The sequence below is a fragment of the Artemia franciscana genome, chromosome 4, assembly GCF_032884065.1.
Source record: "Artemia franciscana chromosome 4, ASM3288406v1, whole genome shotgun sequence".
NCBI classification, from domain to species: Eukaryota; Metazoa; Arthropoda; class Branchiopoda; order Anostraca; family Artemiidae; genus Artemia; species Artemia franciscana.
Window position 1 is genome coordinate 28,925,667 of NC_088866.1, and position 15,388 is coordinate 28,941,054.

Genomic DNA, 15,388 nt, shown 5'->3' on the forward strand with positions numbered 1-15,388 from the left:
GGGATTTGAACTGCGACCTGAACTGCAAATTGCGACCCATCAACGAGTTTAGGGTTGTTTCGTTCATTGTTAAAATTACAAGTAACTAATAAACGGGCGGGGACAAATTTAGACTCTTGATCAATTAATTACCCTGTTCATTTACCCAATAGCCTAAAATTCCCAAAAATTGTAACGCAGGATGATGTAGCCTGCATTAATATTTTTTTAGGAGGGGGCACTCGAAGGGGAATTCGTTAAAAATACTTCCCAGTTCTGCCTATGTTATTAGTACCCGCTTATTAATGCGTTGTTTAAATTTACCAAACCAAAGTTAAAAGCAAATTGAAACACAATAAATCCAACATAAAGCCGACTGTATTAGGAAGTTGATTTGCTTCTTGTAAGGGATTTAATGATGCTAGATGGTGTGGTTTAAACTCGCATATTTGAGCGTTTAAATATTGAGCTTAAATAAACATAACAAGCAATCCCAATAAACGGATAAAAACCCTTATCTTTATCTATATTTGAAGGGACGTCACTTCAAGTCTATCCATCTCGCCCCAATTGTTTCCTTTTTAAGTAAGTCCTTAGGCTCAACAACAAGTTTGTTCATTCGGTATTTGTTAGTTATCCCGACCACACTCAAGTTCTTGATCTGAGTAAAACCAGTTTCTCTGTCTGCATTCGGAGATAATTAGTTTAGTCTCAGTGAGATAAACTAATATACAGATGTATTTTAATTAAATATTTAATATATAGAGGTGGTTAGGATATGTATTTAATATAATGCGTTCTGGACAACCTGCCTTCAATAATTCTCTGTTGTAGTCAATGGTGTGACTTTGTAAGCTAAGCCAGAGTTGACCCAGCTCTAAATGGGTACCTGGAGAAATCAGAGCGAAAAGCAGTTGACGTTGCAGCAGAAGACTTCTAGAGAAGTCTGGAGGAAATGCAGTTGACGCTGCAGACTTCTTGACGTTGCAGCAGAAGACTTCTAGAGAAGTCTGGAGGAAATGCTGTTGACGCTGCTTGTAGCTTCTTTACGGTTAAACTAGTTTGAAGAAAAGGGCCATGTAGGTAAAATCCGCTGTGCATACAACTGAACAACAGTTTAACTGAACCTCGTTCAATTCAACCCATTAGCTACACCTTGTTCAACTGAACTCCGTTCAACAACTGAATGAGGTTGAGTTGCAAGGGTTTTGAGTTGAATGGGATTGAGCTGAAAGGGATCTGAGCCAACGGTTTTGAGATAAATGGGGGTTGAGTTAATCGGGGTTGTGTTGAATGAGGTTCAGTTATACGCACAAAGGGTTTTCCATACGTGGCCCTTTTCTTCAGATTAATTTAACAGTAAACATGCAACGTCAACTGCATCAAGCAGTAGGAAATAGACTACACCGGGAAAATATAATTTCAGCTATATATTTGACCATTTCGGGGGGGGGAGTAAAGGGATACGCTTTAAGGAATGATATAAGTAAGTATTTTAGAATTAATTTTCCGAAAAATAATTTTCCAAATTTTGTAGTGTTTCCTTCCGGAGGGACCAACCACTAGGCCCTTTGGACCAACCCCATCACCCTTAGTCCTTTTCTGATTCTTATCCTCTTCCAGCGTTAATTCTTCTGTAAGAGTTTGCTTGGGGGATATCATTGTATTAAACTGACTCTAAATTATTAAAAATAGTACGAATCTGGTATACTTGCTAATTGCTGTTTTTTGCTAATTGCTAATTCTAATTGCTAAATCTAATTGCTAAGTTATTTGCTAGTTGCTGCTGTTAGGGCAGAATCAGATGGAAAAAAATATTCCATTTGATTCTTTATTTATTGTTCTTCCAAAATAAATAACCACAATCATCAAAATTTCATCCAAGATCCCTCCTCCACCTATCGAGGACGGAGGTGGGCCTAGGTTATATACAAAAGTCTGACTCAGAAGGAAACACCGTGAAGTCCTGAAAACTACTTGAAACATTCTACTAAGAATGAAAGGATACTTCCTAATTTCAACCTTAAGGTGGACTAATAAACTTTAACCCCCAACCCTAATGCTAAAATATCTACCCTTTATTGTATATTAAATAAAAAAAACAAGTTTTTTTTTAAATGAAAGTAAGGAGCAACATTAAAACTTAAAACGAACAGAAATTACTCCGTATATAAAAGGGCCTTTTCCTCCTCAACGCCCCGCTCTTTACGCTAAAGTTTGACTCTTTCTCTTAACTCTATTTTTAAAACAGTAAGAAACTTTAGCGTAAAGAGGGGGCGTTGAGGAGGAAAAGCCTCTTTCATATACGGAGTAATTTCTGTTCGTTTTAAGTTTTAATGTTGCTCCTTACTTTCATTTAAAAAAAAAACTTTTTTTTTATTTAATTTCTGGACGTTTTTGAATTAATGCATGTTTTGATCTTGGCTCTCCGCACATAAATAATTAAAACGAAATTTGCATATTAATTAATTGCAATTAATCGCAAGATTTTTAGAAGAATGAGTGAGGGAGGAGGCCTAGTTGCCCTCCAATTTTTTCACTACTTAAAAAAGCAACTAGAACTTTTAATATTTTACAAATTTTTTCATTGGTAAAGAATATACGTAACTTACGAATTAACTTACGTAACGAACTTCTATATTCGTATGTTTTTATTGTGTATATGAGGGGGTTCAACCCTCGTGGAAACCTCGCTCTTTACACTAAAGCTTCAATTTTGTCCCATTTCCTTAAGAATGGCCACTAAATCACAAAGGCCGTAGAATAAATAGTTGAAATTACTAAAAATACTTTAGCGTAAAGAGTTAGGTATAACGAGGAGGTAAAACCCTCATATGTGTAATAATTTTGTTCGTTTTAAGTTTCAATGCTGCTCCTTACTTTCAGTAGAAAAAACTTTTCATATTTATTTTTTCATTGCTTTTTCAAATAATGCTAGAAAATCCTACGCCCCCTTCATTGAAATTCTCTTCCCCCATGAGAAGTTTCTCCATGGTTATATCCTGCCCCGTAACCCCCCTCCCTCAACTCTCCCCCCTAAACCAAAAAGATCCCCCTTGAAAACGTCTGTATACTTCCCAGTAACCATTACTATATGTAAACACAGGTCAAAGTTTGTAACTTGCAGCCCCTCCCACGGGGACTGTGGGGGAGTAAGTCGTCCCTAAAGAAATAGTTATTAGGTTTTTCGACTCTGGTGAGTAAAATGGCTATCTCAGAATTTTGATCCGGTGACTTTGGAGAAAAAATGAGCGTGGGAGGGGGCCTACGGGCCCTCCCACTTTTTTGGTCACTTAAAAAGGACACTACAACTTTTAATTCCGTTAGAGTGAGCCCTCTCGCGACAATCTAGGACCACTGAGTCGATAAGATCACCTCTGGGGAAAAAACAAAAAAACAAATAAACACGCATCCATGATCTGTCTTCTGGCAAAAAATGCGAAATTCCACATTTTTGTAGATAGGGGCTTGAAACTTCAATAAAAAGGTTCTCTGATACGCTGAATCTGATGGTGTGATTTTCGTGATTGTATGACTTTTAGGCTGATCTTGATGAAACCAATATATTTAAAATCAGCATTAAAATGCGACTCTTTTGATGTAACTATTGGTATCAAAATTCTATTTTTTGGAGTTTCGGTTACTATTGAGCCGGGTCGCTCCTTACTACAGTTCGTCACCACGAACTGTTTGATTCGCAATGATTTCACATACATGATTCTTTCCTTCAACTTGATTTGACGGCAAAAAAGTAAGCTAGCGGCAATAAGCATAAGGAAAAGTCCTTGCGTGTGCACACCTCAAATCATATATCTTACTATTAGAGGGAAGGGGTAAAGTTTATTGGTTCACATTAAGGAAATGTATTAGTAAATATTTTAGAACGTCTTAAAACGTTCTATTTCAGTGGTTTACCCCACCAAAAGCCAACGTTATAAAATTCAGAAAATTACTTGAGAAAATTTGAAAAAACAATATGTAATCCCCAAAACCACTTCACTTTATTTTAACACTACCAACCCCCCACCCACTCATGGTCAAAAATATAGTGCAATTTATATATTTCCCATGAATTTTCCCGTCGCTTGATGCCGTCAAAATAGCTTGTTTACCGTTAAATAATTAAAAAAAAATTCCAAGGGAAGTAAAGCGTGAAGTTGAAACTTAAAACGGACAAAAATTATTACTTCACAGCCTATTTAATATATATCAAAATAAATAGTACAAATGAACCAACTGATTATGTTTCCCTATGTTTTCTAGGATTATAGAAAACTAGCGCTTTACTGAAAACACAAAAGTCAAGTATAAAAATCAAGAATTTTGGTTTCAGAGTTAAAGGTGAGTATGTAGCCTGACAGCAACAAACTAATCTTTAAAGCTTGTAATACTCTAGTAACCTGCTATGCCTGCTGGAAAAAAAGAAAAAAACGGGAGACACATTAGTGCTACCGATGCAAAAAAGTGATTATCCTTGTTGTTCAAGGAGGGGGAGTGTAATTTCCCTAGTCCAGGTTTTCGACCATGCTTATTCCAGTGGTACACTTTTCATTTTTACCTGATACCATTTTCAAGGGGTTTCAGGCTTATTTTCAAAATCACTATAAATTTCTTTTCGTAGTAAATTTTACTTTTAAGAATAATAGTTATCATTCCAGAATCAGTGTCAGAATGCAGTTTTGTTTCCACTAGAGAGTTTTTTTTTAACAAAAAACGCGTTTTTTAACTGTTGGTAACTATGAGCTGTTGTTTGCTCTTTACTAGTTTTCAGCTATCGCTACAACCATGATTAATTTGAAGAAATGTCATGTATCAAAACTTCATGGAAATATGCATTTTGGCCGATTCATAAATTGGAGCGCTTTTAAGAACGATATAGTAGAATAGTTTTCACAATGCTTTAGTGTTTCTTCCTGGAAGAGTCAAGGCGGTATCCGGGGTGTGGGCTGGGGGTGTTAGACCACCACCGTAATGTTTGTCAGACTCGTCAAATGTAACGAAAATGCATATAAACAACTTTTTAATGTGGATAAAAATAAATATAAAACCAACCCGAACAAAAATCCTGGATACAGCCCTAACAGGGGTTAGGCCTAAATGAAGTATTTATTAGACCTTGATTTCTGCCCTATATTAAACTTTAACCTTAAATCATTTCCATTTGGTATTTTCTGTACTTGGTATGGACCAAAATGAGATAAAACCAATAACGGATAAAGTTTACCTGCCCATTCTCCATATCTTTTAAGGTCTACAGCAAATCCAAAAAACTCAGGCAACAGTGTCACTCGCAAAAATTTCAAAAATGCCCATGCCAATCGCAAAGCAAAGAATACGAATAGCACAAATCCTGTTGACTCAACAAATCCCATTCTTCTCGCCTAAAAGAGAAATTACGACTAAAGTAGATCTCGCATTAAATTACTTCAAACTCGGCGCATCATTTTAACTTTACCAAATCGGGTACATTTTATTCTCAGTTTTTTTTTCTTTCTTTTTTTTTCTCGCCTGAGGAAAAGTTGAAAGTTGACTATTTTTTAAAGCACCGAGGACAGTGGAATCAAATCTGGCAATTCAAATTTGAAAAAAATTTAGTACATTGTGCCAACATATATGATATTAAGTAAAAAAAATTGAACTGAGAGTAAGGAGCAACCTTAAAACTTAACACGAATAGAAATGATTGTGTATATGAGGGAGGCTACTCCTTCGTTAACCCTTGCTCTTTTAACGCCAAAGTTCTTAAAAATATATTTCATTCAAAATTCATGGCCCTTGTGTTTCAGGAACCATAGGCAGCGCAATGGCGCTGAGTAAAATGTATTGCACAATGTGGGCACATTTTTTTTTCTCACATTGGAACTTCGCATAGGAGGCGTTGCCGTAAAAACTCCGAAAAGAGCTCATTTGATTGGAAATTGAAAGTTGTAGTGCACTTTTTAAAAGTCAAAATTGATTGGAGGGCAAATAAAAATATCCGGAAAATCCTCTCTGTGGAAAATCCTTCTCCCCACAGAGAATTACCCCAACAATTACCCAATAAAAAATGCTAAATGTGAATGATATGGGCAAACTGTGTTACTACCAACCCTTTCCGAAATGGCAAAGGAGGGTCATGTCATCACCAAAAACAAAATTATTGGACCTTTCAACTATGCTGCATTAAATCACTATCTTGAAATTTTAATCGGATATACTTTGGTAAAAATGGACGTGAAAGGGGGCTAGTTGCCCTCCAATTTTTTGTCACTAAAGAATTACACTAAATCTTTTGCTTTCCGTTCCAATGAGCTTTCTCCCGATCCTCTATAATCACTGATTCGATACTATCACCCCTCGGAAGAAAAATATATAACAAAAAAACAACCATAATTTTCTTTACAGAATTCCACTTTTTTGTAAAGAGGGGCTTGAAACCTCAACAAAAAGGGTCTCTGATACGCTGAACCTGATAATAGTGATTTTCATTAAATTTTTCGACTTTTTGAGGTTGTTTCCCCCCCCCCCTTCTTTGAAAATCCAGCAAATTCTCTCAGACTCATAGCTTTTGATGAGTAACTTAATGAATCTTAAATACATGGAATCAGGGTAAAAAGCCAAATTATTTTGCCGCATCAATTGATTTCAAATTTCAGTTTTTTAGAGTTTCGGTAACTATTGAGCTAGGTCGCACCTTACTACGTAGTATTTGATTTCCAATAAATTCCGTCATAAAACTGTTTGTTAATTAGGCTTTTTGGAATGTAAAAGATAAAATAAACTTTAAGTTCTAAAACGAGATTCGCATGATTGTTTTGAGCATGTGAGACCACATATTTTGAAATAAAAATTACCCTTGGAAGGCGTGCTTACAGCCTATATATGACAGCATGAAACTTGCACTCATACTCCCAATTACCCTCTGATCACGTTCGCATCTTAAAATGAGAATTATACATTTTCAATTTATAATCATGACTATATGATCACCTCTTCCATAAAAACCTTATATACCCCTGGGGCATAAATTACAACCCTTCCCCTTGGCTGTGGGATGTTATGTTGACCATGATTTTCCCAATATTTAACAAGTTTCTTTGCTAAATGGTGCGGTTTCTAATTATGAGGTTTTTGAACATAACAAGTAGATAACTTGACCCAAATTGTAGCAAGGATTAAGCCTAGACATTGACATATATAGGCTAATCATCAAGGGCGAATTCTGAAGACGAAATATTTAAGGATCGTTTAATAATGTCTGGCAAAATTTCGAATCTATAATAGGATTCGACCCTGAAGTTCTTCAAGGACATGCATCGTCGTTGCTAGAGCAAAAGGGCGTATTTTCAGTTTAGTGCTGTTTAAGACCAATTTACAATGTGATTTAACTAATGACAAGATTTAGCCAATCTGATTTTTAATAGATTTCTAATTGGTTGAAAAATTCAATGAAATATTCTGAATAGCTTAATCTAGCGCTAGCAATCTCGATATCAGTAGAATCTCAGTTTGAATGGGGTATTACTGAGACACTTTTTAACTTCTTGGATGGAAAATTTTGCTTTGTTTTTCTTTGTTTTCTGTACTCTGTAAAAAGAAGAAAAGGTTTCTTAATTCAATTATTGTTATCTTTTCACGATATTTTATCAGAGTTGTTATAAGAATTGATCTTATGGGAGTAAATTGCGATGGATTATTAGTTGAGGGGAGTAGCCCCCTAATGTATAGGATAATTCTCGTCTCATTAAAAGTCGCTCTTTGCTTTCATTTGAGCGAACTAGTTTTTTGTGTTTTTTTTTGCATTTTTTGTTGAACTGGTTTTATCCACTGGCTATTTAAAATAAAATAGGTATATTTCAAATATATAAATCAAATAATAAATAACCCATGGCAGATTACCATGGATTGTGATTTTAGCCCATATATTGGGCTAAACGAAAAGGCGGGTAGTAAACGAATGGGACAAGAAGATGTCACAAGAAAGGATCTAAGGTAAATTTAAGTTTGGTGGTTGGGGGAGAGGATAAAGTTTCAAAAAGAGCAGGGCGGAGGAAGACCATACCAGCTGCGTTTCCCTCAGGTGACTTGGTGCTGCAGTGACTTATTAGTAGCATGATAAAAATTAGGTTTGGTATAAGCCTAGATTTGGGGCTGTTATGTTAAAAAACGATTCCTACTTCATAATATGCGGAAAAATTGTAGTTAATACACTTTTACTGCGATTCCACTATTTTTTATGCACAATCTCCCTTAATGTGCAAATATACACCCCAAAATTATATATTTCCTTCTATTTTGCCATGCGTCACTCTCGTTTTAAACCCGTGAGTTGAATCGATACTGACAAAATGAAGAAACGGGAAGACATGAAAAATGTATAATTTGGGCTATATATTTGCATATCTGAGGGGTTTAGGGGTAAATTAAAGTGGAATCGCAGTCAAAATGTATTACCTGGAATTATACTGAATAAGTGACAATTGTTTTCTTAACATGTTTCCTTCTCAGCAGCCCCAGTTCTAGGCTTATACCCGAGGCTTATAATCTGAAGTCTAACTCTCACATACCTCGATAATTATAAAAAATGCTTGATTATAAATTAATCGTTTCACACTTCCTCTTTAAAACAAGTACAGTTTCAAAACAATTTATTCACTCATTGCATTGATCTTTAGAAAAGAACCGGAATTCTACTAGGAAACTTAACGTGTTAGATAAGCATGCGCTAATATAAACAAGAATTTTCTAGCCTATTGAATCAGAGACAAAAAATAAGGGACTGTGCACTCTCTGCAATAGGTAAACATTGCCAATTTTAGACAATAGCAGCTTAAGATATTTAAGAATGGTTTACTAATCACACGTTTTCGCTGAAGCCCCGTCTTTAATGGCTTAGTAAGGGCCATAAGGAGTCGACACTTTAAGGCCCATTCACGCCTAAATTAACTACTACCAAGATTAAGCGATTCCTAATTTGAGCCAATCATTTTTGAAGAATATCTCAGCTAATCAGAAATTTCAATGAAAAGTGTGGTTGGTTCGAATTAGTGCTAATTTATTCTTAATTTAATATAGCCTCATTGGAAATGGGCCTTTAAGAAGCTTATGCAAATTACGGAGACCAGAAGTTGTCTTAGTTCATTTGACGATTAGAATAGGTTTCTTTTATTATTTTCTTATTGGTAGTGTAGCACGATTGGAACATGCCCTACCTTCTAATTTCTCTAATTCATTAGCCATTCCCATCCATTTATCAATACTAGAATGAATGACAAAAATTGAACCGATTTCAATCTTTTTCATTTGGATTTTTGTGAATCGAAGTATTTAATCAAACATAATTGTTTTTAAATGAAGTAGGAGGAAACATTCAAGGACCTCTCATCACCTTCAACTATTCAAGAATAACATTTCTCATAGAGTAATTCAGTTGGTGATTTAATTGAACAACGCTTTCCTCTCCGACAAAAGATTTCATAGTCAAATCGTTAGCACTATGCAAATTCCTATATTAAAAACTGTATTATTTGAAATTAATGACACTAGCTGATTATCGTTGATTGTTTACAGTTGGTTCATATAACATAAGCAAAAATCAAATCGTATTCAAAGCGTCAGCTGGTGATTGATTACAAGATTGAAACTTTGACTTGACAGGCTAATTTTAAAAACAAGAGCTAAGAGCTCATTCGGCACTTGTGACGAGGTCGGAAGAGCCAAGAGCTCATATGGTATGAGCTTTAGCAAAATTCTAAAAACTAATAGATCGCTTTAAAAGGAAAATCAGAGGCTTAATGGCGGTCGGGATTTAAAATCCCGACCGGCATCTGAGTCAAGAGTCTAAGCTCTGAGTCACGAGGTCCTTCTAAATATCAAAATTCATTAAGATCCGATAACCCAATCGTAAGTTAAAAATACCTCAATTTTTCTAATTTTTCCTCTCCCTTCAGCCCCTCAGATGGTCAAATCGGGGAAAACAACTTTATCAAGTCAATTTGTGCAGCTCCCATACACGCCTACCAGTTTTCATCGTCCTAGCACGTCTAGAAGCACAAAACTCGCCAAAGCACTGAACCCCACCCCCTAACTCCCCCAAAGAGAGCAGATCCAATCCGGTTATGTCAATCACGTATCTATGACATTTATAAGCGTTTTCCATGATTTCCGGTTTCCTGGAAATCTTCAACAGATCAATGTTAACAGATCTGTTCGGGATTTGAAATAAGAGCTCTGAGACAGAAGTTCCTTCTAAATATCAAATTTCATTAAGATTTGGTCACCCGTTCTTAAGTTAAAAATATATCAATTTTTCTAATTTTTCCAAATTAACAACCCCCAGTTCCCCCAAAGAGAAAGAATTTGTTCCAATTATGTCAATCTCGTATTTATAACTTGTGCTTATTCTTCCCATCAAGTTTCATCCCGATCTCTCAACTGTAAGCGTTTTTCAAGATTTCTGCTTCCCCTCTCCAACCCTCTATGTCCCCAGATCCAATTCGAATTGAAAATGGAGCATTTGAGACATAAGATTCTTCTATATGTCAAGTTTCATTAAGATCCGATCGCCTATTCGTAAGATACCTTGATTTACACGTTTCCCACGAATTCTGTTTTCCCCCTCCAACTCCCCTCCAATGTCACCAGATCTGGTCGAGATTTCAAAATGGGAGTTCTACAGCACAAGATCCTTTTAAATGTAAAATTTCATTAAGATTTGATCACCGTTCGTAAGTTACAAATGCTTCATTTTTTCGAGTTTTTCCGAATTACTCCCCCCCCAGCTCCACCAAAGAGAGCGGATCCGGTCCGGTTTTGTCAGTCACGTATCTTAGACTTGTGCTTATTCTTCCCACCAAGTTTCGTCCTAATCTCTCCGCTTTAAGCGTTTTCCAAGATTTTCGCCCCCCCCTCCAGTGACACCGGATCCGGTAGGGATTTAAAATAAGACCTGTGAGTCACGATATTTTTCCAAACATCAAATTTCATTAAGATCCGATCACTCCTTCGTAAGTTAAAAATAACTCATTTTTTTCTAATTTCTCAGAATTAAGCCTCCCCCCCAAATCCCCCAAAGAGAGCGGATCCGTTCTGGTTATGTCAATCACGTATCTATGACTTGTGCCTATTTTTCCAACCAAGTTTCATCCCGATCCATCCACTCTAAGTGTTTCCAAGATTTTAGGTTCCCTCCCAACTCCTCCCAATGTCACCTTATCCGGTCGAGATTTAAAATAAGACCTCTGAGACACGATGTCCTTCCAAACATCAAATTTCATTAAGATCCGACCTCTCCTTCCTAAGTTAAAAATAACTCATTTTTTAATTTTTCAGAACTAACCCCCCCCCCCCAATATAGCGTAATGGGATCCGTTCCAATTATGTAAATCACGTATCTAAGACTTCTGCTTATTTTTCCCACCAAGTTTCATCCCGATCCATCCAATCTAAGCGTTTTCCAGGATTTTAGGCCCCCCAATGTCACCAGATCCTGTTGGGATGTAAAATAAAAGCTCTGAGACACGATATCCTTCCAAATATCAAATTTCTTTAATATCCGATCACCTTTGTTTCTTTGCTATCGGGTAAACGCTGAAGTTGGTTAGCCTATCGAAGCTTTTAAAATGTTATGTTCAAAGAAGAACGCGATCAGTAATCACATGATCAAAGGCTATTCCTCAGCGTTGAAAAAACAACAACAACAACAAAAGAATTTCGAAAGAAGGGACTAAATTGACTTAGCAGCCGGTTGAACTTTATCCCTTTTCAATCGTAGACAACGTGACGGATGAAAGCTTAGAACAATATCTCATATAATCCAGTTGGTATTATAAAGTTATCTGTAACGTTTCAGGATCAAAATACCATAAATGATGCTATTAATTATGAAGAAACTACTATGACATATTTTTTATCAGCTCATCACGAGCTATCGATAATACCGAAAGAAGGGACTAAATTGACTTTGCAGCCAGTTGAACGTTATCCTTATCAATTGTAGACATCGTGACAGATGGAAACTTGAAACAGTATCTCATATGATCTAGATGGTATTATAAAGCTATCCGTAACTTTTCAGGATCAAAATACCATAGATGACACTCTATTGATTATTACGAAACTGCCTCGTTGTTTTACGTTATCGTTTGCACCCGTTGCGTAAACACTTAATTCTAAATTACAGTAAGTATGGGTAGGCTACACCAACTAGCAGCAAAAGTTACAAACCCCCCTTCACTGAATATGATTGTAGCCTAACAGACGATTATTTTTTACAAGTCCCCTACATGTCTTACCACTGGAATCAACTCGGTCTTACCATCAAATACACTGGAAACAAATAATAGGTACACCAAATAGAAAAATTTGCAAACCCCTCATTGCCCAAGATGATTTTGAGCTAACAGCCAACCTTTCCTTACAAGTCCCCTACATGTCTTACAATTGGTATCGGTCTATTTTTGGTTTCAGTGTGTACCTTACTACTAAGTTGTCAAACCCTTGAAATTCTCAAACTGGTAGACATATACTTTGGTCAGCTCATCACGAGCTATAATACCAAAAGAAGGGACAAAACCAAAGTGTTGCTCCCACAACACAATAACTGACTTAATACCCCTCTTACGGCTCCTGGAATGAATAATTGAGCTTTGACTTACTAGAGGGCAAAGTGACTCCTAAATACATTTTTATTTTTTTTTTTTTTTTCCTGTCCGCTTTGCATAAAAGGGTGGTTATAGAAACCAGGAGAATTTTACTGGAAATTGACAAGTACTTGAAAACTGAAGGGTGCTTTCACCCCAAGCACCCCTCATCCAACCATGATAATCAATATCGTATGGTCATACTTACTTCCCCAAGTTTTAGCCGTCTTGAAAATCATCTTAAGGCATATTTCTTCTAAATAGTGGAGGTGTGTAAGCCCCACGGTCTTGTGCTAGATGAAGAAGACCGGGAAGTTTTTTTTTTAACTCTCTAACAGGCAACCTTGATGTCCTTGCAAATACAGCCCTCACTTCGGTTAGACTTGACTAGAGCCAAAGGCTCAGAATAATAGAATTGGCACCTCACTTTCCACAGCAGTTCTAGCCTGAGCCCGTTACTTTGCTCAGACGGGTGTTTGAGTGTTCAGTCCTTAAAAATAGGGGCACCCAGTTTGGCCTAATATGAGGGGGATTCCAATCTTTCATCCTGGTGAATAGCACTTTCTGTTTAGTCGTGACATCATAGACCTCTATTTGCGTAAACAAGAGTGTTGAATGGGAAATAAAATTGAGTTTTTAGTCGGTTAGATTCTGCAACTGAGCTCATTGGCAGTTTTTGTTTATGGTTTGAAATGGAGAAACACGGAGTTTTCTTGTGAAAATTTTGTGACTCAAAAACATGCCGTTATTTTTACTCGCATAAAATTTCACAAAAAGACCCAATCGGATTTTGCATTAATTTGGCTCATTGGCTCAAAATTGACAAAACGACGACGGGTAAACACACTAAATGGAAAAAAAATGGAATAATCTGTCTCCCCTTTCTGACAAACGCAAAAAATGCCAATCTCATGACTATTTGAATTGGTTTTGTGAAAAATTATACAAGCGTAATTTTATTCAATGAAAAAAAAAGCTTTGATGCTTGGATTTATTGATTTACGAGGCAAGGGCTGTAAGTTAGGCAAGTTGCTGATTGTTACTTTGATACTTTGTTCTCTTTGATATTGTTACTTTGATGCTACTTTTGATACTTTGATATTGAAAAAATTTTATGTTGAACTAGAGAATTTGGAAAAACTTGAAACTTTGACAATAAAAAACCGACATAAATTATGTAACAAAAAAGCTTTCCAAAAAAGAAGTTTTTCAAAAGAAAACTAAAGGTCATATTAAACTTTAAATCACCAGAAATAAAAGCTCATAATAGTTCAAATTCAAAACGATCAGAAATTACAGTTAAAGAATTAATGAAACCCAAAGCAAACAGAAACTAAATAAACAATTATAACAAAGAAACAAATAAGAGGTATCACATAAATGAATAAATAAATCCTAAAATAAGGTAAAACTTGAACTGAATATACAAATCAAGTGTAAAATGATCAAAAATTTCACTATTAAAGAATAAATAAAACCCAAAACGAAAATTTCAGCTATTAAAGATTAAGATTCCTCATCTAGCAGCGGAAAAGACTAAACCTACTTCTCCTTAAAAAGAATTAGACCTATGTTGCCTAAGCAACGTGAAGTGTTGCGGCAAGCTTTCTCCGGCTTCGCCGAATAAAGTGTTGCGAGAGCGACACTTTGGTTCTGTTTCTTTGCTATCGGTTAAACGCTGAAGTTGTCAGCCTATCGAAGCTTTTAAAACGTTATGTTCAAAGAAGAACGCGATCAGTAATCACATGATCAAAGGTTATTCGTCAGCGTTGAAAAAACAGCAGTAACAAAAGAATATCGAAAGAGGGGACTAAATTGACTTTGCAGCCAGTTGAACTTTATCCTTTTCAATCGTAGACATCGTGATGGATGAAAACTTGGAACAATATCATATATAATCTAGTTGGTACTATAAAACTATCCGTAACTTTTCAGGATTAAAATACCATAGGTGACACTAATTATTACGAAACTACCTCATTGTTTTACGTTATCGTTTGTACCCGTTGCATAAACACTTAATTCTAGGTTACAGTGAGTATGGGTAGGCTACACCAACTAGCAAAAGTTACAAACCTCTTTTTACTAAAGATGATTGTAGCCTAACAGACGATTATTACTTACAATTCCCCTGCATGTCTTACCACTGGAACCAGATTAGTCTTACCGGACCAAACACCGGAAACAAATAATAGGTACACCAACTAGCCAAAGTTGCAAACCCCTTACTACCGAAGATGATTATGGTCTAACAGCCGACTGTTGCTTACAAGTCCTCTACTTGTCTCACAATTGGTATCGTGATATCGGCCTATTTTTGGTTTCAGTGTGTACCCTACTATTGAAGTTGTCAATCCCTTGAAACTTTCAAACTAGTATATCTCATGAAGGAATTTTTGTACCAAAAATGGATTACATATTTTTTGATCAGCTCATCAAGAGCTATCGACTGCCGTCAAAAAAATCTATCTATCTTAGTTCAAAAGTTGATTTTTTTTGCCGAGGCCAAATTTATAACGTCACCACTTAGAAAGGAGCAAAGGATAAACTCCAATTTCTTTAGCAATGACAGAACTTTTAAAGTTTAAGAGGTACATCTGATAACATTTCTCTGCCTCAATCCCAAGTCCAAAAAAACGAATGATAAACCTAGCCGAAATCACGGCAGCACTTTCGGACCCGTGGGAAATGCCGCTTTTTTGCTTCTGTAAATTTTTCTATTTATCACTCAAAGAAGTTATATTGGCTGTGGGGCCGGGTAACTGCCGCATATATTTAACACTTATAGA

At 36.1% G+C, this 15,388-nt stretch overlaps 1 protein-coding gene across 1 annotated transcript in view; it reads right to left on the reverse strand.

The window, feature by feature from the left end:
- The window catches only part of LOC136026261 (very-long-chain 3-oxoacyl-CoA reductase-like), a 58,640-nt gene extending 49,967 nt beyond the window's left edge, over positions 1 to 8,673 (reverse strand). Inside the window, exons 1-2 of the mRNA XM_065702643.1 lie at positions 8,526 to 8,673; positions 5,204 to 5,360 (exon numbers count right to left, since the gene is read on the reverse strand). Of these exons, the coding sequence (XP_065558715.1) occupies positions 5,204 to 5,351 (148 nt within the window). The 5' untranslated portion in view covers positions 5,352 to 5,360; positions 8,526 to 8,673. The remainder of the gene's footprint in view (positions 1 to 5,203; positions 5,361 to 8,525) is intronic.
- Between the last annotated feature and the right edge of the window lie 6,715 nt (positions 8,674 to 15,388).